Here is a 24,535-nt window from a genome sequence, read left to right on the forward strand (position 1 = left end):
TTATTTGTTGCCCCATATTTCTCGTGTCTAACACTGACAGATTATTCAGTTATTAAAGGATTGCTAATCAGTATGAAGTTGTTTAATAAGCTAGAAAATAAAGACTTCTGTTGCACAGGAACGCTGTGGCTACATTCCTCTTAAGGCTTGGTCATGTTGTGACATAGCACCCAGCAATGAGGAGGAGGCAGTGGGTTGGTGGGCAGGGGTCCTAAAAAAACATAAAATGCTGGTACCTCGCCTGTGCTACACTCCTAATAACAATGCTGCCGAACAAGAAAACCAGACAGACAAACACAGACATCAGTCTCTGACGTGTTTGCTCATTCAAAGCAAGCAAACACAAACCTGTCATCAGAGGTGGATATGGTAGATAAGTGTAAAACTACTGCAGCTGTTGCTTTTGCGAGTGCAAAGCATGACACGTCAACTGTAATGTTAGTTCGTTCACATCTAATTGAGATTTTACATTTTACTAACCTGCTTAGCTTCCACAACAGGAAGTCTGGTGGTGCACTATGTATTTTGAAAAGTGTGAACACTGATGCATGATGTTGACAAAAGATAAAGAAAGCTCAAACTATGCTCTACTTATAGTGTCAAATGTCTCACGTCATGTGAAACACCTTCAGGGTTTCCAAACACTGTTAGAGAATTACACAACAGACAATATGAGAGAAGAGTGAGAAAACTGGGGCTTTAGAAGCCAAGTCTGATAATTACTAGTTTGTCTTGCATTGTCTTAGCTCTCTTCTTCAAATAAAAACACTAAAATAAGTCCGCAAACTTCACAGTTTAAAATAAAAGCTCTCACACTACTATTCATTGTGATAACACCGTTGATCTACTTGTGTTTACATACCTGTAATTAGCACTAAATAGACAGATAGTGCTCTGAATGTTATATAAATCCTAGCATATACCCCATGTCAAATGAGGATTCAATCTACTACTATATTATTTATTTTTTAATTCAAAAACATATTAAACTGGATACCCTACCACTAAATGATTTCACAGCACATGTGTCTGACATAAGAGTAAAATGTACCCGTATTTAGGTATCACTAATACGAACATTATAAATGTAGATTTAAGATCCTGACTATCATGCATTTCTTGCTCACTCTTTTAGAGTCTCTTTTGCAAGGTAGAAAAACAAGTAATTAAAATTCTAAATGTCATGTTTTTCCTCTATTGTTTACTAATAACAGATCAAAACCTGTGGTTAAAGTCATCGCTAAATGTTTCAAAGGCACATTCAGGCATGTCCAGCCACTTTGAACATGTTCGTGTCTGGTAGTAAGCTTTAAGTATATGTCAGAGTGAGGGAGGTGAGGGCCTGTCTCAGCCAGTGCCCTCTTTACAATTAAAGGTTCGGGGGTTTAGTTTGCTGCTGCTTTTCTATTTCACTGTCAAATGAACTTGGGCACTGTTGATAACGATGATTATCTGCAGGTAATCCGAACCAATATGCCGCCAGACTTAATCCTGTCTGTGTGGCTCATAGTGCCCGGGATCATGTTTGGTGATAACATGGAGACAGATACAACACTAACATGACTTAGCGGCCCAAGGCTCAGAAGGAAAATCATAAAGACAACAGTCTTTATCAGCAGTGGCAGTTTATGGGGTCATATAAAGTTTAGGACATCATTTGTAGGAAGTTATTGGTTTTTTATTTGTTTTTGGGGTTTTTTGTTTTTTTAATATGCCAGCATATAATGTGCTTTTTTAATTCAGTGGTCACTGCTGCATCACGGTGTAATAAATAATGATCACAGAAAAAAAAATCACAAGGCTGTGTACATTAAAATATGTTTTTTTTTACTTGCTGTGACCCCGCAGTGTGCAGTGTAACTGAGACAGAATATTGTTTGGCTGGAAATTTCACACTCACACACACTGTGTTCAGTTTGCAAAAAACAGGACTATCGTTTCAAAAACATATTTGCTGTAGCACAGCATGTGATCATCATGATGGTTGCCATCTCGGCCTGTCAAAAAAGCATTCATACAGCAAAATGTATAAAACATTTTAAATAACCCTGAAATACGAGGCAATAAATCAACTGAACAAAATCAGTAATCATCACTTTTTGATTAAGACTTTGAGATTATTATCCACTGCTGACAATGTCACTGATAAAATTAATTTCCTTTACAAGCCAACGTCAAGGTCAGAATTGATTGTGTGTGTTACTGTATACACAACAGAGACTGGAACAGGACTTAATGCCAGCACTGTTTCTGCCCCCGTCACTCATCAAATCTTGTCTGTTTGTGCTGTACATCACAAAGACAAAGCATTAAGGGGGGGGGGGGGCAGAGGGCAACTTCTAATCCTTTGCTTTGTTTCTTATGAATTCTGCATCCATGCACTGCGTTGGATGACAGTGCATTCTGGACTCTCAGTGGCATCACTTTTGCACGCTGGACAAGGAGCGACGCCATCCATAAATAACTTTCCACAGTAAGCACTTCAGATAAAAGCAAAAATTGCACACTGCAGATTTTCTTCACCTTTTCTAAGTAGGATCACCCACTGTCAAACACACTGGGCCATTGTGTTGCGATTTCTTTACTTACTCATAAATTCAGGCCCCTTTTCTTTGGAACCAGCTCCCAGTTTGGATTCAGGACACAGACACTCTCCCTACTTTTAAGATTCGGCTTAAAACCTTTCCTTTTTTGATAAAATATTTAGCTAGGACTGGATCAGGGGATCCCGAAGCCTCCCTTAGTTATGCTGCAATAGGCATAGGCTACTGGGGGCTTCCCATAATGCACTGAGCATTTTTCTTCTGAACTCACCTTTTTGTACTTGCTATGTGTTTGCACACCACTCTGCATTTAATCAATAGTTATTAGTAACCTCTTTTCCACAGTGTCTCCTGTCTTTCTCTCCTCAACCCCAAACTAGCTGTGAACCAGGCTCAGCCTCCCTGAGCCTGGTTATGCTATGAGTTTTTCCTTCACACTGTCGCCAAGTGCTTGTTCATAGGGGGCCGTGTGATTGCTGGGGTTCACTCTATTATTGTAGGCTCTTTACCTTATAGTATAAAGCACTTTGAAGTATGTGTTTGTGCTCTATAAATAAAACTGAATTGAAACTGTATATGTAGAGTAAATGAAAAATCAACACTAAACTACATCAGGATTGTTGGGTATGTATAAATGCATATTACTACAATATGCATACATTTATTTATGGATGCATGTCAAGTTTTATACTTGATACTTGCCTTTATAACATACTGCATATTTAAGTAATTCTGCACGAATGTATAACATGGCAGCTTCTCAGGAAAGCAGGGTGGTTAGCACTGTTGTCCCACCTTCTATGTGGAGTTTACATGTTCTCCCTGTGCCTGTGTGAGTTCTCTCTAGGTACTCTGGCTTCCTTCCACAGTCTAAAGGCAGAGTTGCTGATGTTAGGTTAATTAGTGATTCTAAGCTGCCTGCAGGTGTGAATGTGAGAGAACGGTTGTCTGTGTTTTGGCCTTGTGATAGACTGGCGACCTGCCCAGGATATACCCGGCCTCTAACCAAATGTCACCTGGGATAGTTACTGGCTCCATCACAACCCTGAACTGGATAAGCAGTTAAGAAAAATAAATGTATGTATGGATGGGTGGATGGATGGATAGATAACTTTGTGCCGAATCCATTATGTACATAAAACAGCAATTTTTTTTGGTTGTCACCATTCTGTGTCGAATGGTGACAACCATCTAAGGCCAAAATATTGTTGGTTGCTGCAAATAAAATCCTAAAATTGCAGGTTTTACCACTGAAAATTCTAAAACACACACAACAATCACACTACAGCACTACACGGGTCATTTGGAACTAATCTGGAAGCGCCATGAAGCTCAGAAATCTATAGTCAGTGATTGGCTTGAACTGTTGGCTATCTGAAATTACAGAGTAGACCCAAGGCACTCATTAAAGAGATAGCATGAAGTACTTAGAGAGAAAAAAAAAAAAAACTCCCACAGACAAAAGCAGCTTGTAATCTTTGTGGTTAGTGGTTACCATTCTGCACTGACACCAGTGGGTGGTTTCAATCAACACTAACTATGGTGTGGGGTGCCATGAGCAATGCAATCATTTTACAGAAGTTGTGGGAGATGTTGGTGTTTGTAAATATTTTTCTACCAGTATGGGAAAAACAACACATGATGTACTCATTACCTGGAGCCACCGAGCTAAAAATTAACGCCACATTGGCAGAAATCTTTCCCAGTCCCACGCTAATCATTTTTCCACTGTAAGTGAAATGTGTTTCTACACGTCATTTCACCACTGCTTCTTCAACTTAAAATACCTATCTACTTTGAAGTCAACAATTTAAGTATTAGCTGTTAAATATCTACAGTGTTATAGTACACTGCCACTGTTTGTGTTTATTCAGTGCCATTTTTGTATTCTGGTTTGATTTCATTCTTTGCATTTTTGTGTGAAATAGAAATGTCTTGTCTGTGCAAGTGAGCGAAACACAGATGCGCATGCTTTCACATTCTTCTCCCTATAAAAGCGGAACTTCCCTTCCTTCACTTCTAACTTTGAAACTAGGGCTGTAGTAAAACCGCCGCCTTGCCACATGTGGCATGAGTTATTCTTGCACTTTTAGCAGCTTGAGGTTGCAACTTTAGAAGCTTGCCCAACTTTAACGGGTTTGTTATAACAACTGACAGGGAGGGTATGACAGAGAGACCTCCTCTCCTTTTTAAATTGTACTGATGGAAGTGATACTCTCCTTCAATCACATTTCTTTGTGGAACTTTCAGCTGCACGTGATAATAAAGGAAGATGGGAGAAATCTAGACTGGGCAAGGCCAATCCCATGAGAAAAGAAACATAAATAAGCATCCCTTAACGATAACTTCTGGACCCAGATGGCATGTAACATGTAAATAGGACAACATTCATTGTACCATTGTTGTCTAATGACGTCTTTCTTTCTGCACTCTACAAACAAAGGAAGTTATTGTGTATGTCTGCACCTATGTTAAATCTTCACCCTTGCTGATGTGACTCTCAGTTACAGCCAAAGGCCACAAGTCACTGAGCTTTCACTGAGACTTTTAGAAATATCAGGTTACAATCATTCAATAGTGTCTTGCTAGATTTGATATTTGAGCAAAACGCACCACTGATGTCCCCCAGTATTAATTCATTTTTTTAATTATGCAGAAAAAGTAGATAAACACAACAACATTGGCCACTTCTTTATGGAGAGTCGACAGATTATATGAACTAAATTAGTACAGGAAATACATATCAGGCTGAGAATCAATTATTACACACTACAGTGAGAAATCTGTGGGTTCAGTTCAAAATAGCCTATGCTGCAAAGTATATATGGACACCTCGTCACTTTGTTTGTTTTAAGGCTTTAGAGAAAAGTACTTTCTGTTTGAACAATGCCATGCTGCTAAGGCCTGCTGAGTGACAGTACTGCCAAAGTCCACAGTGGCTAAGAAAGTGACCCTTTGGACCAACACTCTGTTGTCTAAATGCCCTTTTACACATTTCCATTAACCTTACAGCATCTGAACCTGTTAGCTTCAGTCTGACTGGGCACCCTGATCCCTCTTCTAAAAGCAGTCAATACAAGCACAAGTTTCGACGGCATGCAGCCACATAAATAGGGGCATACAGTTCAGCGATAGACACAAGATTACCACATACTGATATACTAAAGCATGCAGACGATGTGACTTTTGTGGCTATCAGAATGAAGCCAGGGGTAACAATGACATAAAAACAAAATGAAATGAATGAATGCTATCACTAAAACAACAAACCAAAACAGATGAAACAATGCCAAGTATGCCTGTTTGACAAATTATAACTCTTACCCTAATTACTGATGAATTGGGATAGTGAATGAAAAAATATTCATCTTGGCTCCTGCCTGAAGTAAAAGGCTGAACTTTGGTATAGATTTCCTCCAATGTACTTTACACACAAAAGGCATCATAACGCCTTGGAATATAATACACAGTGTGATCTGGGCAACAGGGAAAAAACTTCCCTCCAACCTGTAACAAAGACTACTGACAGAAATGGCGCAAACCACTAGGCCTGGTTTTTCATTAAACATGTCTGCTTTGACCACTGTAATATAGTTATTCAGTTTAACCTTTACCACTTGGCCATCACTTACACAACAGCCAGAAGATCCTAAACATGGCTTCTTGTTGGACTGGTACTGGGCCTGATAAAATATTTGCCTTTGTCTGTGTTAAGATTTCTAAAGTAACTGTAGCATATTGCACAACAGAGATGACGTTTGTGTTTAAAAATGACAAAGCGCTAATTTAAGCTTGCACAAACTGAAAATTGCAAATGAATGGCAAATATTTCTAATAAAATGTAAATGATGCAATGCAAAACCTTTTTGCAAATTGATGCTATGACAAAACTATGTGAGTGCACACCATATCCTTCAATTACACCAGCTCTCATGATTCAACATGAGGGAGTGACACAAAGAATGAGCCGCAAGGGTAGTCAAACTGGAAATGCAAGTGGGTGTTGACAAGATGTGCTGTGCATTTAGATACATGTGTATCATTGCATTTATGACACATTTTACCCAAAACACATCTATGCACAAACACGTCTATCAAAGTAGAGGTAGATCATGTGTAGCTCATAGTCATCTCTCCAACACATTAGACAGAAAGTATCTTTGTTATAGGGAATCATTGCTACTAGCTTGATGACTAATCTCTGAACCCAAACATTTGCATGTGAGTTACAGGCTGAAGTTGAAGAAAAACATGCTGGAATGTACCCGGTGAATGTGGGTGCAAGATCGGTTTAAGAAAATGCACCAACGTTTATATATTCTTAAGGAAAGTGATACCATTTGTTATGTGGCTCTTATCTCCAGTGAAAACTAGTGGTGTTTTGAGTTAAGATGTAGACATAACTTCACAGATAAGAAATAAACCTTCTTTCAACAGAAACCGTGTCTATTTCTGCGATAATCTTGCGATAATGTAGATATTGGCTAACATGTTGGTGTGCAACAAGAATGTCAAACCTGCAAAGAAAGTAGAAAGTAGACCTGCCCTTCAAGTAAACTTGAAGGCAGTTCTCCATCCCAGATGGCAACCGGGAATAGACTGATCTTCATGCACACAAATGGCAGGCCAGTGTCACTCACACTACACACTTATGTACACATTCAACTACTGTAAACCTCCACACTTTAAAAACTGTTTTCAGGTAATCATGTTTACTGCTATTTAGCACAAGCTTTTACAGACATTAGTTAAGAAAGTAATTGGATTAGTGTAGTTAAGAGATTAATTTTAAGGGAATCCTTTAAGTTTTAGCCTAAGATTCTTTTCCCATGGCCTCTGATTTCTATAAGCTAGATCTCATAGACTTGGCAGGCTTCAGTGAGTAACAGAGCTGTGTATTGTAATAAGATAAGAACGGACAGGTGGCGCAGTGATCAGGTGCCAGACTGACTGCCTGCTTTAGATATGAGCCGAGAGCCTACTGTATCTCTTCCTCATTTCTCTCCTAGCTCAGAAAAGGTTCATAAGTAAGAAGAATTATTTCAACCTCATGCTGATAATTACCTCATCCAGGGGAAAAAATAAAGTCTTTTGCGGCCTTAGTTACAACTCGAAGCACCTGCACCCACAACTACTGCATGCCAAGTAGTAGATCACTCAATATTTCCTGTTTCAACAAAACACAGGATACGTGTTCGCAGCTGGCTCTACAACTGCTTTATCAATATTTGTAACATTAAAAACTGTTTTATTAAGCAGCACAGAGTTATACGGCAGAGTTATCAAGGTTATCAAGTTATCAAGGTATCAGCTCAGTTAAAAAAATGTTTAAAAATTAAAAAAATAACAACATCATAGAAACGTGTGGTAATTAAAAAGGATCGTCCCTTTCAATGAGATCTAACTCTTACCTTGCAACTGTTTAAATCTTCCTTCGAGGATGTTAGAGTATTGCACCTGATTAACAAAAGCTGCTGGGGACAAGCAGGAATCTCTTTCCCTGTGGTCCCACTCCATGTTTTTTTTTCGTCCTCAAGCCGTCTTTGTAAAATATTCCTCTCAGGCACAGAATGAATGGGTATTCTCCCACATAGCACAACAGAAGCAAACTTTGCGACTTGTAAAAGAAAAACAAACCAAGATCAAATCCTTTAAAAGGTTATCCAAAAGATACTTTTAGTGTACCACAAAAGCCTTGGTATATCCTCCTCTTTTATTCCCACAACACAAGCTGAGAAATGTTGCCGCCTTTTCTTCTCTTCATCCACCGTAAGGTCCACCTTGTCCAATGACACGCAGAGTGAGTGCAACGGTGGGGGATTTTTTCAAAGAATCATTTAACCAAAACTGAGGAGTAAAAAGTTCTCTTGTTTCATTCATTTCACCACCCCTCTGGCCTCTGAGCAAAGTTACACTCCCTTGTGGTTCTAGTGAGAGAACAAAAAAAAACTTGGGTATTCCTTCCCTTCAACCTCTGTGCATTTGCTGGAGCAGAACACAGGAGCTGCAGGCAAGCTAACCGGCCATAGTCGGAGAGCTGTGTAAACAAAGCCTGCTGGGCTCTCGAAAAATTGTGCCATTTGCATAAGGTGTGTTTGAAGGAGGAGCACATAGATAGAACATGGTGGAAGCGAGGGAGGAGGTGTGAAGGCGGACTAAACCATTAAAGTCCTCTGCTCAGTGTAGCCCTAGGTGGATTATCTAACTCCACCTTAATTCCAGAGAGCACCGGGGTGTGGCTTGCCTGAAAGGTGCGTCACAAAAGTCCTCATCATTTTACATGATCGTATGTCACTTTGTAAGACAACGTTTAATCTTTCCTTTACTGTATGTGGGGGCTGCGTTATGAGAAGGGCGTTAAGACAGGAAGGAAGCTGCTGAGAAAGTCTCAGAAAGGCAGCAAGTGTTTCCTGCCATAATAAGATTCAAAATCTGTCAACTTGCGTGTTACTTCATGAGGCAAAGGGGGTGGAAGTGAGTTGTTAAGTCTTAAAAACTAAATGGTTTAAGCAGATCTGACTTCTTACTAGTTTAGAAACAAGTACTAAAATGATTCCTGGCAGCACTTCAAGAAAATCATTAAATTAATTTCATTATAATCAATTTAGGCATTTTCAAGCAGGCAAGAACTCATTCTCACCATTGTATAGTTGCTGAATACATACTTTCCATTATTTCCATTAAAGAGTTTAATCTGTGTAATACAGAGTAAGTTCACATTTAACAAAGACTATACATTAACAGGAGATTATAAATATAAATTCTTAACAGTAAATAACATTGAATGGAAACTTCACCTTTAAAATGTAATGTATATTTAATAAACACCAGCTCAAAAATAACACAAAACTATAAACACAGTGAGGACAAAGGTCATATTCTTTCAGGCTCTTTTAGTCTGGTCAGGGGGCGATCATTGTGGTCTGGTCTGTGTTTGTCCTGATGAGCTGGCAGCATCTGGATTGTTCTCATTAGAGGACCAAATGCCCCAGGCTTTCTGTAACTGGGTGTTTATGGAGGGGGGACTGGACTAATGAGATCCAAAGAGGACACACTTCCTCTTGAGGAACAGCGACTATGCTACAATCAAATGTAGTGAGAAAAATAGTGCACCAAAGCTATCCCACTTAAAATCCCATTGGACATATTTTAAACATCGCAATCACATCAAAAATAAAAAACAGATAAATGTGAGCATTACCTCGCTATGCAACCCACGAATGAACAAATAAAGAAACAAGATTAGAGTTACTTTTGGGAAACATGAAAACTGTCTAAATGACATCTGGGAGAAATTCCACACTGAACAAACTACAGGCAGTGACAATGAATAATGAGCTGGTGTGGTTAATTAGCCTGATAAGACAGAAAAACCAGAAGCTGCTGGGGGAGTAAGCACTAAAAAAGGGGTAAGAGTAGACATCTCTTGCTAAACATGTATATTTTATCTGTCTCACAGCACAACCCCAGCTGAGCACCCATGGGAGGACGGAAGAATGAAGTGTACTCTAAACTTTGATCTGAAGGGGAATTCCCCAAAAGAGAGTAGGGTGAACTACTCATGTGAGTCCATAAATGTGGCGAAATTTACACAGGCCAAATACAAACACACGTGTCTGTGTTATGTTTCAGTTGATTATTTAAAATATCCTATTAAAAGGCCTACTTTAAATACAGTTCAGGTTTGTTGTGTCTATGATAATTATGCAGATCTATTACAAAACTGAACACAAAGCACACAGATATTGAGAAATCACTCAAATAATTTTCAAAGGCCACGTGTTCCAGCTGTGGGTGCGCTCTCAAGTGAACACGCCTAACTGTTTGCGTTTGAAGCAAGCCGTTGGTTTCAAAAAATGCAAATTTGCACAGCTTGCCTTGCTGCCCACACGGTACAGTACAGTAGATAAGTGGTTATCTGTAAACAAAAATGATCTTAAAACAAGAGAAGCTCTCCACTGTAAGAGGTACGCACTGCTGTCACATGCGAAATAATTCACACTGGAAGATGTGAGAAAGAAAGCTAATCATGTTACATAGAGACAGGCACAAAACGTTTGACAGAGGAAGACGTGTAAAGAAAAAGCACCTTAGAGACTGCACAAAGTCTTGACATTTGGGGAGAAGTCATAAACGGTGGGCCTAAGCTAAGCCTGGGGGGAATAGCAGCTAGAGCATGTCAAAGAATGTGCACATCAAGTCCACACTTGTAAAACTTAGACAGTATTTAAAGACATTCACACAGAAGCGCACACATACACACACACAAGTTCTTGTTTGATCACACATGCAAACAGTATTACAGCATACTGCTATTTAATATAAAGTTACATGACAGGACATGATTGTTTATAAAGTGCAATTTCTATATAACGGCAGCACCTAAAGGAAATGAACTGTGGTGCACTCCTCCCCAGTAAAATAAGGTGTATATCTGAGAAACACATCGACTACAATAGTGCTCAAGATCATTATAGCATGTGGTTTCGATGTGTGCGTGTGCATGTTTGCGCATGTATATGTGTGTTGGCGACTGCCTGTTGCTCCCCTCTGCTGGGTTCATTATGACACTGCATCTTGTTTTTAACAATAGAGGTTTTAATAGAGGTGAAGCCAGGCCAGGCCAGTTAAATAAACACACACAAACACACCTCCAGCAGATCTGATAAAACAGCCAATAATGTGTCACCTTATTTGACGCTTCCAACAATGGCAGACTGGCCTGTGTTTGCACAGCTTTGAAGCTTTGGGGTAAGCTACTGAATAAAACTGTCATCAAAATGATTATTATTATTGCACTCTTAAAAAGGATAGCATCTTAATTCATTTCAGTAAGATCACTAATCAGACATAACATGAGTTTAGATGCAGAAGCACTGGTGTGAAAAGAACCTGCACAGAAACAGATCAACCTAGCCACATTTCTCCTTGCTCAACAGACTTTACAGCTTCCTAGTTTTGTCCTCCTTTTGGAAGTATTTCTGTCTTGCCCTATAAAGACAGAACTGAGCCTTTGGGGACAAAAAATAATGAAACCTGTTCCCCAGTCTACAGAAATTTCTGCAGTGTTAGTATCGGGACTGATCTCAAGTGAATATTGCTAAAACTCTTGTTGGATATTAAAACGCATGCTTTACAAAACAGTTACAACATTGGGGTAAGTGCAAAACGATCTTTCTCATAACATATTGGGAATAAAAGAGTTTTCTTAAACTCAACTTAAAAAGCTCAAGACTTCGCTGTCACAGGTTTTCTATTCTCACCTTCTCACCAATTGTTTTACAAGTTACATTTGGCATTGCTTTTAGCCATAATACTCCTCGGAGTAAATGTCTTATTTTCCTCAATGAATCTTCTTTCCTTTCCCGACTACTTCCCCAAAGAAATTGGTAGGATAAAAAACTGTCAAGCTTCCAAGAATTGTGCTGTCAAAACCTGTCATGTCAGAACATTGTGACGGCAAAAAGGAAGCGCAGAAATATCCCATAATAGGTCTGTTTGCAGAACTATTATGGATAGATTTAAACTGCCTGCTAACCAAATCTTGGCATACAAGAGCATCAGCATGTGTGCAGACACTTGATCTATAAATGGTATTATGGTAAAAATTCGAAAGATTTTCTAAAAGCTAATAAAACAATTCCCAATCATGTTTTCTAAATCTATGGAATGTCACCATGTTTAAATAAAGACTTGTCATATGGTAGCATTTCGGTATTTGAGACCAAACGTCATTATTGAGTTGTATCTTTTGTTTACTTTTTATGTCATTTCTTTGTACTTTTTTAATTGTCACACAATTTACATCACACTGTTAAGCTCTTAATTCAAGTCTCTCCTGGGCAATTTCGATCCCTGGATACCTGGCATGCACTGGTATACTTAATAAATTGTACTTACAACTTTAGTGTTACTGTATCCGGCCTCTAAACAGACATGTGACACTCTTGTTTTCAATTGTGACAAAATGTTTTAAACAGAAAGAAATGCAAGTACATGGGTGCACGTTGACAAGCAACACTGGAAGAATGTACACTGATGTGTAGCATACCTGCGAGGGCCTTAATACGAGACCGTTCAAAGAGACGTGCCGAACTGTTCTCATTGTCCCAGTCAGTCTCTGCTGCCAGGTCCCAGCGATTGTTGATGTCATTGTACTGCTGCTGGATCTCCAAGCTGTCGAAGTCTGTTGGCGAGATTGTGCTCATGTTGTCCAGGCTGGAGAAAAACGCATTCAACCTATAGTTCGGACACAGAAACACAGACAGTCAGTGCATGCACAGCAGGGAGAGGTCATTGCATAATACAAGAAGCTTCACAACACTAACCCTTGAAATATTTGAAAGACAAAGTTTGAAAATTAAACTTCAGAAACAAATGGTCCACTTCTATTTTCCATATAAAACCAAAAAAAAGAAAAGACTATGCACGTCAACCACACACTGAGCACACAAAGCCTGCCAGCTGCACTCTGGTTTTATATGCTCAAATGTAAGTCATATGCAAATGTAAGCTTGGACGGTGCAACTGCCAGTGTGTAACAGACTTTGAGATAAGTTTAGCAACTGTCATGAAGTCATTATGCTAGTCGATTAAAAACGAGAGCTCCTGTAACTCCAGTAATGTCATTGTATGCTGAGTCATAACGGCACAGCAATGTCAACCTACTTAGGTTTCAACTTTTGCTTGAGCAAAACATGAGTATAAAACTATAACCTAGCAACCAAAAAAGACGAACACATACGGCAGTATAGATACACTTACGCAGTGTCATACTGCATTAAACCAGGGTTGTAATGACATAAAAGATGCACATAAAAAAGCACTCTCTCAAGAGATTATTCATCGCATGGCTTCACTTCTAAAATTAAATAAAGAACTGCTTATCTGCTAAAATGTCAATACGTATTGTATCATTGCAGCAAAACTAAAATAGATTGTTTTTACAAGATACTTTAATAGAAAAGGGTTTATACCAGAAATCTACTCCCCTGCTTTTGTAGTCTTTTTATGCCATTATTGCATCTTTTGTAAAGAAATTGCACTGAACTAAAAATCTTTCCTTATGTCAATATGATAACAGTTCAATTATTATATATTTACTGAATTTCCCAGAGGAACTAATAAAGTTCTGTCTATATATTTATTTACCCATTATTGTAGATAAATAAGAAAGGTTAGTTAAATAGCACCTGTTAAAAGAAAGTCAGTCCGTTAACAGGTGTGGAGTCTTGGAACTGAAAGACATTTTGTTAACATTTCACAACATAATTATGAGATGTGTGTCATTCATGCATTTCTGTGCAAGTGCTGGCAGATTATATCACACAAACAGTAAGGGGCCTCATCAAAACATTGCTCTACATCGCCACAGCTCACCAAGTGGTCTAAAACCTCCTCAGAATAAATTAGTCACCTCGGTCATTGAATCACTGCTTAGAACGCAATATCTTCCCATCCTGCTGTTTGTACGAATTCAGCATCCAGTTATAAAAAAAACAAGGCTTCCTACTACGGCAACAATCAATACTTCAAACAGAATGAGGTCAATCCCACCCTCTTTCTCCAGCTGGCTAGCTCTCAGAGTTTGATCGAGAAGCAGAAGCATCTTGTCTTTTCTATTCAATTGAATCCTGAGTGTGAGACAATTATTCTGCACAACTACAGCACAAGAACTGCTGTACAGGCATGGTGACTCACACCTTAACCATTTGACATGGTAAAAATTCTATATGTAAAGGCTTAACTGTATATACAGCACTAACCAGACACAGCTTGTCTTTAGTGTTATGCACAAATACACACAATGGGGGACCTACATTAAGATTAAGCCCCCTGCAATAGAGACCCATTAACTAACTGAAGCCATTTGCTTAAGAGCATTGAACAGATTAATAGACAAGGTTGAGTAGTCAGTTTGTTAATACCTGTGAGTTTAGCTTTAGTTGTGTCTACCAGCTGTGGCTAACTTCATCAGAGCCATTAGATGAGGAGCAGTGATGGGAAGAAATGACAGATTTTTACAAAAATAATTGTGCTGTTAAAAGTAAGTAATTAAAGGCTAAGCATGACTGAGAACTGCTGAGCCCTCTCCTTTTGTTCAAGGTTTAATTTATTCATTAAAGGATAGAAACTGCCCTTTCCAAATATGGACATAAATACTGTCCATCAGGCTTATGTTTTAGTTTGGTCATTATTAGATCATGTTATACTGCAAAGAATAATCAGGCCACATTACACACAATTAGTATCTAAATTCAATTTCTGAGTCACCCAGGTATGACTTAAAAAACCTGATAGCAGCCAATGGAATAGATTTATCTGGTTAAATGTAAAGCTGCCGTTAATATATCTGGGAGAACTATTCTTGGACTTGTCATGCTTTGCCAAGTTGATGCATCCTCTAAATCACACTGGAAATCAATAACAGACAGCTACCAGATGGGCCCAGTCTGAGTGTACACAAGAAATACAGGGCCAGATTGCATCTATACATGTTCCTTCCATCACTGATTCTAGAAAACACACAACAGGCAGGCTATAACATCCCAGAGCAAAGTATAATAAAGGAAAAAAGTGCACATTTTAAAAGCCTAGCATGAACTCTAAAAGGAATCAGAACTGAACCTTTGTATCTTAAAATTTTAAAGAGTGTTCACTCCGTAAATATCTGTAGCTACACCTACTGTGTGACAGAGCAAAAGTATAAGGCTTCAGTCAGTTTTGTATTTTCTTTAAAAATATATTTTTCCTGAGCAAATTGTACATTTACCAGTTTTTAGTATATCTTAAGACAGAAAAGAAGAGAATAGATGCTGGTGTTGCACTTTCTGGTGCACCGTTGTCAGTATTGGGATATTGCTAATAATGATTTTCATCTTCGTTTTTAGATAATTTTGTTCAAGTCATGCACAGCCATTTCTCTTGTGCAGCAGCTGTGTACTTTAACATAAATTTGATTTTGTAAAATATAAATAGAAAAACAAAACAAAACAAAAACAAATGCTTGGAAAATCCTATTAGTGGTTGATTAAGAAAGTGGATGGGAATAGAAACTAAATGCATGGATTAGAGAAGCAGGGAACACAACGCCTTGGAACTGCTCCTTGACTTGTCACCTAGGACTGACTTGCCTTTTCTCTACAACTCACTGTATGCATAAGTAGTCAGGTATCACTGAGTCTTCAGTTGAAGATTGGAGAGATGTTAAAATATTTGTACTATGACACAGTGGTTTCAAAAACATCCAAACACTGCTCTCCTCCTTTTCAATTCATGCTTTCTTCTTTACTCTGGCATATTATAGGACTAACAATAATAATAATAATAATAATAATAATAATAATAATAATAGAAAAACAAAGACATGCCTACACTATGTCACTGGTATTGTATCAGTCTAGTGTTACTGATAAGTAGCTACATTTAAGATTTCTACATAGCCTAAATTATAAAAATGCCACAGCATGGAAGCAGGAGTCACACAGAAGACAGACTATCCAGGACAGGCCTGGCAGTAATATAGTCCAAGGCAATCTGTTTGGGGGATTGGCAGGAGCTGGAGAGGGGCAGGACCAGTGAGGTCACAAGAGTCTGGCAGTGATAACAAAGCGCCAATCCTCCCCTTGTTGTGAGTATGAAGAGGCTTGGCTCAGTGTCTGGACTAATCGCTCCTCAATGGATCAGACTAACAATCCCCTGACCTACTATGATATAGCCTACTGTACTCATCCTCCCACACACACATACGCACAACACTGGGTGACATAAAAACTGCACATACAAGCTGGCCTGACCTATTACAGCACACCACCCCCAACAACCCTTCTACATACAGTATACACATGATGCTTTTGAAAGTGACACTTACAAATCCGCCCACACAGCATGCAACCATATCAGCACTCAGCGCACAAAATAGATTGGTCCAACACCAACAATTATGCCAGCCTGAGTGATGTGCAGCCACCTCCCCCAGTCCAGACAGAAACAAAATCAGATAAAGAAATTAACCCATAAAAATGCAACTTTGTAAAAATGCCATGCAGGAGCCTTCAACCTGATTTTTTCCCCCTAAAAGCCTATTTTCCAAACCTTCAGACATAAGATTTAAGCCCCAAAGCTACTTAAAAATAAATAAATAAAAACACAGCCTGGCAGACAGATGTGGCACAAAAAGGTCACATAAAAGAGTTTCTATTAAAGAAAATCCCCCCAAGGTCTAATCCACAAATACAAAACAAAGACAAACATTTGTGTATGAAATATTTAGAACCTGTCACAGCCTTTATATCTTAACATGCTTTTGAAAAATTATTACTGTAATTAAAGCAAAACAATATACAAATGAAAGGCACATGACACAGATACATAGTGCTTCTGAACAATGGGGAAAAGATTAAAGTAGGGCACAAAGAAATGCCTCGTGGCTAAATCGAGCTCTATACTGGCCAGACACACATCAGGCTATTACTCACAACAGAACGACACTGGTTAAGAAAGGAAGGCAGAGCTAGCAGTATGATAGGCAGCGCCACCACCTCTGCCTATTTTTTCTTCTGTGTCACCCCACCTCCCCTCCCAGAGCTGCCTCCCTTTGCCCAGCTGGTCTGTTTGTCACTGTACCCGTTAATCAGGGAGAGAGGAAAGAGAAATAGAGCCTGCAATCAGTCACCCTCAGGGAATTAGGCTTGTGCACATTAACCAGCCAAACTGCTACCTTGCACCAGGGGAATAGGGTAGACGGGGACACACACACACACTCCTTATAATGGCAGACAAAGGGGCGATACAACTCATAACAAAACCATGTTAAAACACAGTCAGTCAAAACACACAAACAAAAGATTTTTAACATTTTACCAATTTCATTGTAAAAATCTTTAAGTGAAGGAAAACTACAATTAAAGAAAATGTTTTGCTGGCATTCTTTATGAGTATACCGAAGCCATGAGCTTTGCATTAATGAATATTAATATATTCAAGTTAATGTGGCACCTCTGCTTTGCCCCAAATCAAGCTGCCTGTGATACTTAGTTGAGCAGGGTGTGGAGGCAGATCCCAAAAAGCAGAGGACAAAGCGTGCCCTGCCAAAGTGGCCCCACACAATGGAGAGTCAGCAGAGGGATGAGGCCAGCCGTTCAAGCCTTTCCTGTTTGCAGAGATGAGGCAGCCAGAGGCACATATGCATCAGAGGCCCTTCCACGGCCTGCTGATCCTGGCCTGAATGCCCTGCTGAATAGGACAGCAGAGATCCTTTGTTGACCTGTAGCATCACATTTATCAAACACTCACGCAGCCAGCATGCCCTTCACATATCGACATAGATATCAGCCTAACTCCAGATAATATTTTGTTTTGATGTCATTTTATTCTACATCCGTATTATCTTTTATATTGGATTCTAATTTTCAAAAATGAGAGACTAAATTAATTTTAACAACTAATCATATTAACAGTCAAACTAATTTATTAATCAATGCAACATGGCAAATACAGAAATTGTTTTCCACAGCTGAATTACTATTCACTGCAAGAAGTCACATTTCCCTGTAGTCTTGGAAAATGTCATCAAACTCAGTGACGGTTTACAACTTTCTTATTAGTCTGAAAATACTGAAGCGCTACTATATACTTTAGGTACTTAATGGACAAAAACATAACAATCTAGTTTATAAACAATGTCAATCCTCCACATGACCTCTATATTATTGAAATCTGTATTATCTGACAGAAAACATGGATGCCTATGACCTACATCTTCTTCAGTGATTTGTCACATTTACAACAAAAAAATAATAATTAATAGTCTATACATGCTATACGGGCAAGTTAAGGCCCAGTGAGAATACTGGTCCATCCACAATATGGCTTATTAAGACTAATACTAAAAATAGGCAAATGCTATAGTGTTTGTGCTCCCCTCTTGCTGCTGCAGCTGAATGAGTCCTGGGCTTAGCCTTCATTTCTAAATACATTTGGCTGGGAGTTACAATAGCATCAATCTCCCAAGCTGCCAGAAATCCAAATTAAAAACATCAGTGAATTAATTATTCATGCCATTTTAAAACACACAAGAACAAATGCAGGCACGAGCTCGGGCATCACGCCTGCACGTGCTAAGACACAGTGCTTCGGATTCATACCAGATCATTCATATCAGTGAAAATAGCTTCAGCCAATCAGAAAGCTTTACTACTTTATGGACAACTGGCCAATACAAAAATACCTGGAGCCAACAAGACTACCCAATATATGAATAATGTGGCTGAATGTGAGCTATAATGTCAAAATAAAAAACAAAGCCTTGCTCTCAAACATTTCAGTTACCATTAAACATCCTAATGCGCCAATATAAAAACACACCAGGATTTTATTTTAAGATTTCTACCAGTGGTGTATAATATTTTTGTACCACTTTACTTTTTAGTTTCTAAACCATCTGAAATGTAAAGTTTTATTTAGCAACATCCTCTCTCTGTAGGAGTTTGATAATAGTTACCCCATGATTAACAACAACCTCGTGAAATATGTTCATCTGGGTGACAGAAAATAACACATATTTAAGGTCTGCGGCAGATTTAAATCACCACGTTGGTGTTACTTATAATGGTGGTGTCACACAGCTGTTCTTTGAAGTGTTTTGAAAAGGACTAGCAAGCATTCATTTAGCAAATTGCAACCTTTGGCAAAAACGTGATCACTTTAGTCAAAAAGCAGTGTTGCTGCACTAAGATGCTGTAGTTCCTAAATGTAATTTCAGAGTACCCAGAGAAAAGAAAGAACTGATAAGCTGAACGCATACACTGAAAGGTATTCACTTAATTTTAAGATAAGTGATTATCAGAAAATGCTCCTATCCAAGTACTTAACCAGTGTCCATATCAGTATTGCTTGCTAGCTCTATGATTTGAAGTGGCAGTGAGACTTTGCGCTTTCAGATTTCTGTGGGGGTGTGTAACACTTTGTGACCTTGTGAAGCACTGGCGAAACAACTGTTCTCCATCTAAAAATCAGCCCCCATAAGTGGTGCTGACAAAAGCCTTCCAGACCTCACCTTTAAGAGAGATATTTATTCATTAAAAGCCTCTAGATGCAGGTTTACTAGAGTACAAGCTGTCATAATAAAAACAGCTGGAAAATGTCATGTTAAGAGTTGTGTTTTCCCTGTTTTCTACTACATCTACTACAACATCAATGCTTCTGGCAATATTATAAATAATATAAAGAGAGTGCTGGTACTCGTTCAGTTTACAGTTGGTTTTCATAGAATCTGAGATACTGTGTAAAATTTAACTGAAAACTGTGTAAGCAACACATAAGGAACGCAAGTTACTAGCATTCCTGATGCTCCAGGAACCCTAATAACCTGGAGCATCAGGTTAAAGGACATCTGTATCACTGTGGTGCATCTTAAAAACAATCTATAAGTATTAAGTTCAGTCAAGTTCTTGACTACAGTCTGGTCGCCACATTGTACCAACCACACCCAAAGGCAAGCAAGCACACAACTAAATAGCTATGCAAATGTGAATTTAATATTTCTTAAAGAATCAAAATAGCAAAACCAGCAGATCATCACAGTCAACACCTATAGTACACCCACGTGATGCTGCCTTGTTTCTTAGCGCAGGGAGCTAATTTTTATTAAGCAAACCACTGGGTATACATGACATCACAAAATGTTTCAGTGTGAATCCTCAGTGAAAGAATGGAGTACCAGTGTTAGGCAAAACCAATGTTAAATGCTTTGGCACCATAAAGACAGCATAAATTTATATTACCCTCTTATTAACTGATAGTTGCTGATTTACTATAATATATTGCTTGACACAATAAAACAATGGTCAGAGATATTTATAAATCTGGTTTTTATAAGAGCAAAGTGCAGAGCTGCTATTGTACTGAGTTCGTGTATAACTTCAAGAGCAGAAAATGGCTGTAGCCACTTGAAAAGTGATAGAACTGGAGCATCTTTAAGTGCTACTTCATACTGGCTGCAAAAGTAAGTCAATTCCCAAAGAGCCCCAAGTTAAAACGCACAACTTTACAGCGTTAAAAAGAATGTTTAGATCCTGGTACAAAAAGTATTTTGTTCTCTATGGATGGCTTCATATATCTAGGCAAGGTGAATTTTATTAATCCATCTGGACTCTGGAATTTAGGTTTTCATTAACAGATATTCCAGCACAAAAAACACTGGGAACTCATCAGCGTTTTCTAGGCTTCATGTTCACTAACTAAAATCACTGAACTGGACCTTTGTAACTCGTTTGTGCTACTGATACATTTTTATGGCTTGCAGTGTGGCACAGACTGTCCAAGAGGTGTTTCCTTCAGTTTGGTGAGTGAAATGTTAGTGTTGTGAGTCAAAGCAATGTTGTCCATTTCCAAACCTGTTAATCCACATTTAAAACTGAATTAATGCTGGAAGTCCACTGTAGAAGCACTTCAGAAGGTTCAGTATTAATGGTGCCCTCACAGATGTGCACATTACTATTCTACATGAATACACTTCCATCACATCACCCTTGCTTCTGAACCCGCCAAAAGCACATGAGGCCTAAGCTGACACTACACATTGGCATAAACTTAACCATATGTGAAGATCTGTGAATAGTTCTCCAGCTGTTATGTATCTGTGCAAACTCCTGTTGGAAGTGGGGATAAAACTCCCCGGTGTCTATTTCTCCCTCCTCTTGTGTGCAGAGTAGCCACAGCTAAATTAGCAATTAGCATCCACACAGCAAAAAGATAGACAGCAGTATTAATTTGTATCATTTCACTCGGTATAATAAAAACTAATTGGAAAAAGGGTTGGGAGATAACACTAAACTTTATGTTAAACAAAAAAGTTACAGCTTGCGAGATGCTTTTAATGATTATAAAGTCCACCCAGAATCACTTGACAGTTATTTTGAGAATTAACTAAATTAACTTTCGTTTTAATGGTCACAGGGACGTTAAAACTGCATGCATAGAATCACCAGCCAAATCTGATTAAAACAAATAAGTTAGGCAATTCTAGTTTACAATAATGTTTTAACAACTTTTTCCCTTAGAAGTTAAAACTGTCATTATCTTGGCTCTTAGATAATTCTCTCATAGATTTAAATTTAGAACCATTTCAGTGCTACATCTTCAGCTGATAATGTCTCTGGCTCTACACACCACATTTCTTTGTTTTAAAATACTTTAAGTTGATAATCACACAGTTGTTCAGAGAAGCGGCTATATTCTAATGAACGGAAACCTCAATTTAACCTTAAAAATGTAAACTGCTTAGGTGGTTTGCATATGACCCAGAATTTTTGCCTAGTAAGACCGACTCGACATTTAAAACATGGGCTAATAAAGTTGAAAGACGGAAAAGTGATGAGTTTCCAGGACCTTAAGAATAAGTTTGGGTTGCAAAATCAAGACTTTTTTTTAGATATTTGCAACTGAGGGACTTCTTGAATAAAAAGCTAAAACATCCCCAAGTGGGGATGAAAAAATTATTTACATATTCGAGAATGCATATAGAGATGCACCCTATCAAAAAATGATTTCCAAATTATATCGTTCACTGACCAACCCAAGGGGTCATGACACAAGATATGTTAAAGCAAGATGGGAAACAGATGGTAATCTATCCCTAACAGAAGAGGATTGGGATGGGATCTGTATGCAGCAGTGGTCGGTAACAAGCTCCCCCTTGTGGAGGGAATTCAGTTGGAAGAATAAAATTCGTTATTTTAATACCCCGGCTCAAAAATCCAATTATTCCCATAAGACAACATGCTGGAGGCAGTGTGGACATGCAGCAGCAAATCAGTTCCACATCTTTTGGGAATGTCCTCTTGTGGCTCCATTTTTGAAGGAAATACATAAGGTCCCGGAAACAATCTTCCAAAAGAAAATATAATTTCATTTTGCAGTATTGTACCTAGGTAACTTAGAGAGTCTTAATCTATGTAAACCGGATAAATATTTGTTCAGCGTGCTGTTGGTGGCTTCCAAAAAGGCCATAACCCGGTGTTGGCTTAATGAGGATACTCCTACTATAAATGAGTGGATTGACGTGATATATACTATTTTTGTTATGGAAAGAATAACTTTTAGGCTAAAGTTGCAGGCGGACTCATTTGACGAATACTGGTCGAAATGGTTGAACTATGTACAAAATGGGAGGCCTGATTTTGGATAATCTCATTGTATTTTCTGGTTTCTTTTGTTTTTCCTTTTCTTTTCCCCCCAATGTGGTTAAGTTGTATTGTTGTACATGTTGTATAAATAAGAAAACCAATAAAACATAAATGAAAAAAAAAACATTTAAACTGCTTAGAAACACAACTTAAACAGCATTAATCTATTTCTGCCAGGTATATCCAAACTGATACTAGTTTTTAATGATTTCCAACTTTAGAAATCATTAAAAACTAGCACATATTTTATGATTTTTGTGGTCCCCTTGAACAGCATGTTGTACAAAATACTATATAGTATAGTATAGTATTTTTAAAACCTATTAAACATTCTTTACCAAAGATTTAATTTAATCTTTGCATCTATCCTGTCTTAAGAATCAGATGTAAAAATCATCATAATCAGCGTTCTAAATTTGTATCAAATGTAGAAAGACTGGATAAATTAACCACAATAGATAAATAGATTATATATTAGTACACTATATCATGTGATGCTCCTGTAGTTAGACCTATAAATATGAATTGTTAAGAGATGCACATTAGAAAGCAGCCATAAAAGGCTTACATTGGGTTAGTAATATGGTTCACTGCCGCAAGATAAAAGTGTGAATAGCATGAATTGAAAAAGGCTTGTCCAAGAGGGATTTTGAGAATCAGCACTACAGGGGGCCCATATTCAAAGTCCCATTCTATTGTTGAATGCTGTTCATCGAGGCAACCAGCCAGCCAGCTAATAGCAATTTCTTATCCATCTATATCATCCTGTCTGTGTCTCCATCAAAAAAAGCTCCACATTTTTTGGGTGTTTTTCGTATGATCTGGATTCCATGAGGTATAATTGGTCAACAAGCACATTTTACTCCAATGAAAGGATTTAGTGCATTAATCTATTTTGTTTTGTTATTTCTTCTTCCAGGAAACAGGATATAGCACTAAGTGAAACACTAAGCACAAAGTCTAATTACACGATAATTGAGAATACTTTGACCACAACAACACACACCTCTTTCCTGAACATAAATGCTTATTCAGCTACCAGGAACATGGCACTTTAAAAAATATTTTTAAGCTCACACATTAAATGATAGAATAGAATTACTGGTTAGTTATATCAGTTACTTGAACTGAATCTATAACAATATGCTAATATAGTTTACGTATATATGCATGCTGATATTTTCTTCAAGTCTAGCCAATGCAGTGATTACAATGTGTATTAGCAGTCCAGAAAGAGCTTATTTATGTTAATACATCTGAAGAAAAGCCACTAACAAAGACAAGAAGACTGACCTATTCTTCATATTCATCATGTGAAAAGCAAAATCTATTTGTAGCAAGAACTGGGATCAACTCCACAAAGAAAGAGGCAAGCAGAATAACTGGCTAATACTGAATAATTCAATTAGTGGCTCCATATTCTGTTTTTTTTTAACAATATAATGGTAGGTATGATCCAATTCTGAAATGTTAGGTCAAGGCATGTGTTTACCTTTACAGCTTTCAATGGGTGACAGCAATATCTTTGCTTGTTTTGTTATTGTTGTCATTCATCTCTGTTACATACCACGAAAAAGTGACGAAAATTACTTTTTTAGTCTTATTGTGATTGTGATCTAACAAAATTGTCAGCCACTGCCATCTGTAAATGTGTTTCTTTTTTTTATAAGTGGCTAGTATTGACTGACAACAGCATAAAGCCAATATATCAGTACTTCCCTATTATTTAGGTATGCAGGATTGGTCCTGTTTAGTTTTCAAGCAACAACAACATTTCCGTTCATCAATGGCCATAAATAACAGAAA

General features: G+C 38.1%; 1 protein-coding gene across 4 annotated transcripts in view; it reads right to left on the reverse strand.

Moving 5' to 3' along the window:
* Nucleotides 1-24,535, reverse strand: part of sptbn2 (spectrin, beta, non-erythrocytic 2) — a 51,252-nt gene that overhangs the window by 24,353 nt on the left and 2,364 nt on the right. For 3 of the 4 annotated variants that reach the window (XM_087847235.1, XM_087847233.1, XM_006802226.3), the window contains exon 2: nt 12,595-12,782. In XM_087847235.1, the coding sequence (XP_087703361.1) occupies nt 12,595-12,751 (157 nt within the window). In that variant the 5' untranslated portion in view covers nt 12,752-12,782. Of the gene's footprint in view, nt 1-7,954; nt 8,593-12,594; nt 12,783-24,535 lie in introns of those variants that run through there. The other variant, XM_087847234.1, reaches the window with a different exon arrangement.

The sequence above is a fragment of the Neolamprologus brichardi genome, chromosome 10 (genome assembly GCF_056152115.1).
Source record: "Neolamprologus brichardi isolate AB-2024 chromosome 10, ASM5615211v1, whole genome shotgun sequence".
In the NCBI taxonomy this organism is placed as follows: Eukaryota; Metazoa; Chordata; class Actinopteri; order Cichliformes; family Cichlidae; genus Neolamprologus; species Neolamprologus brichardi.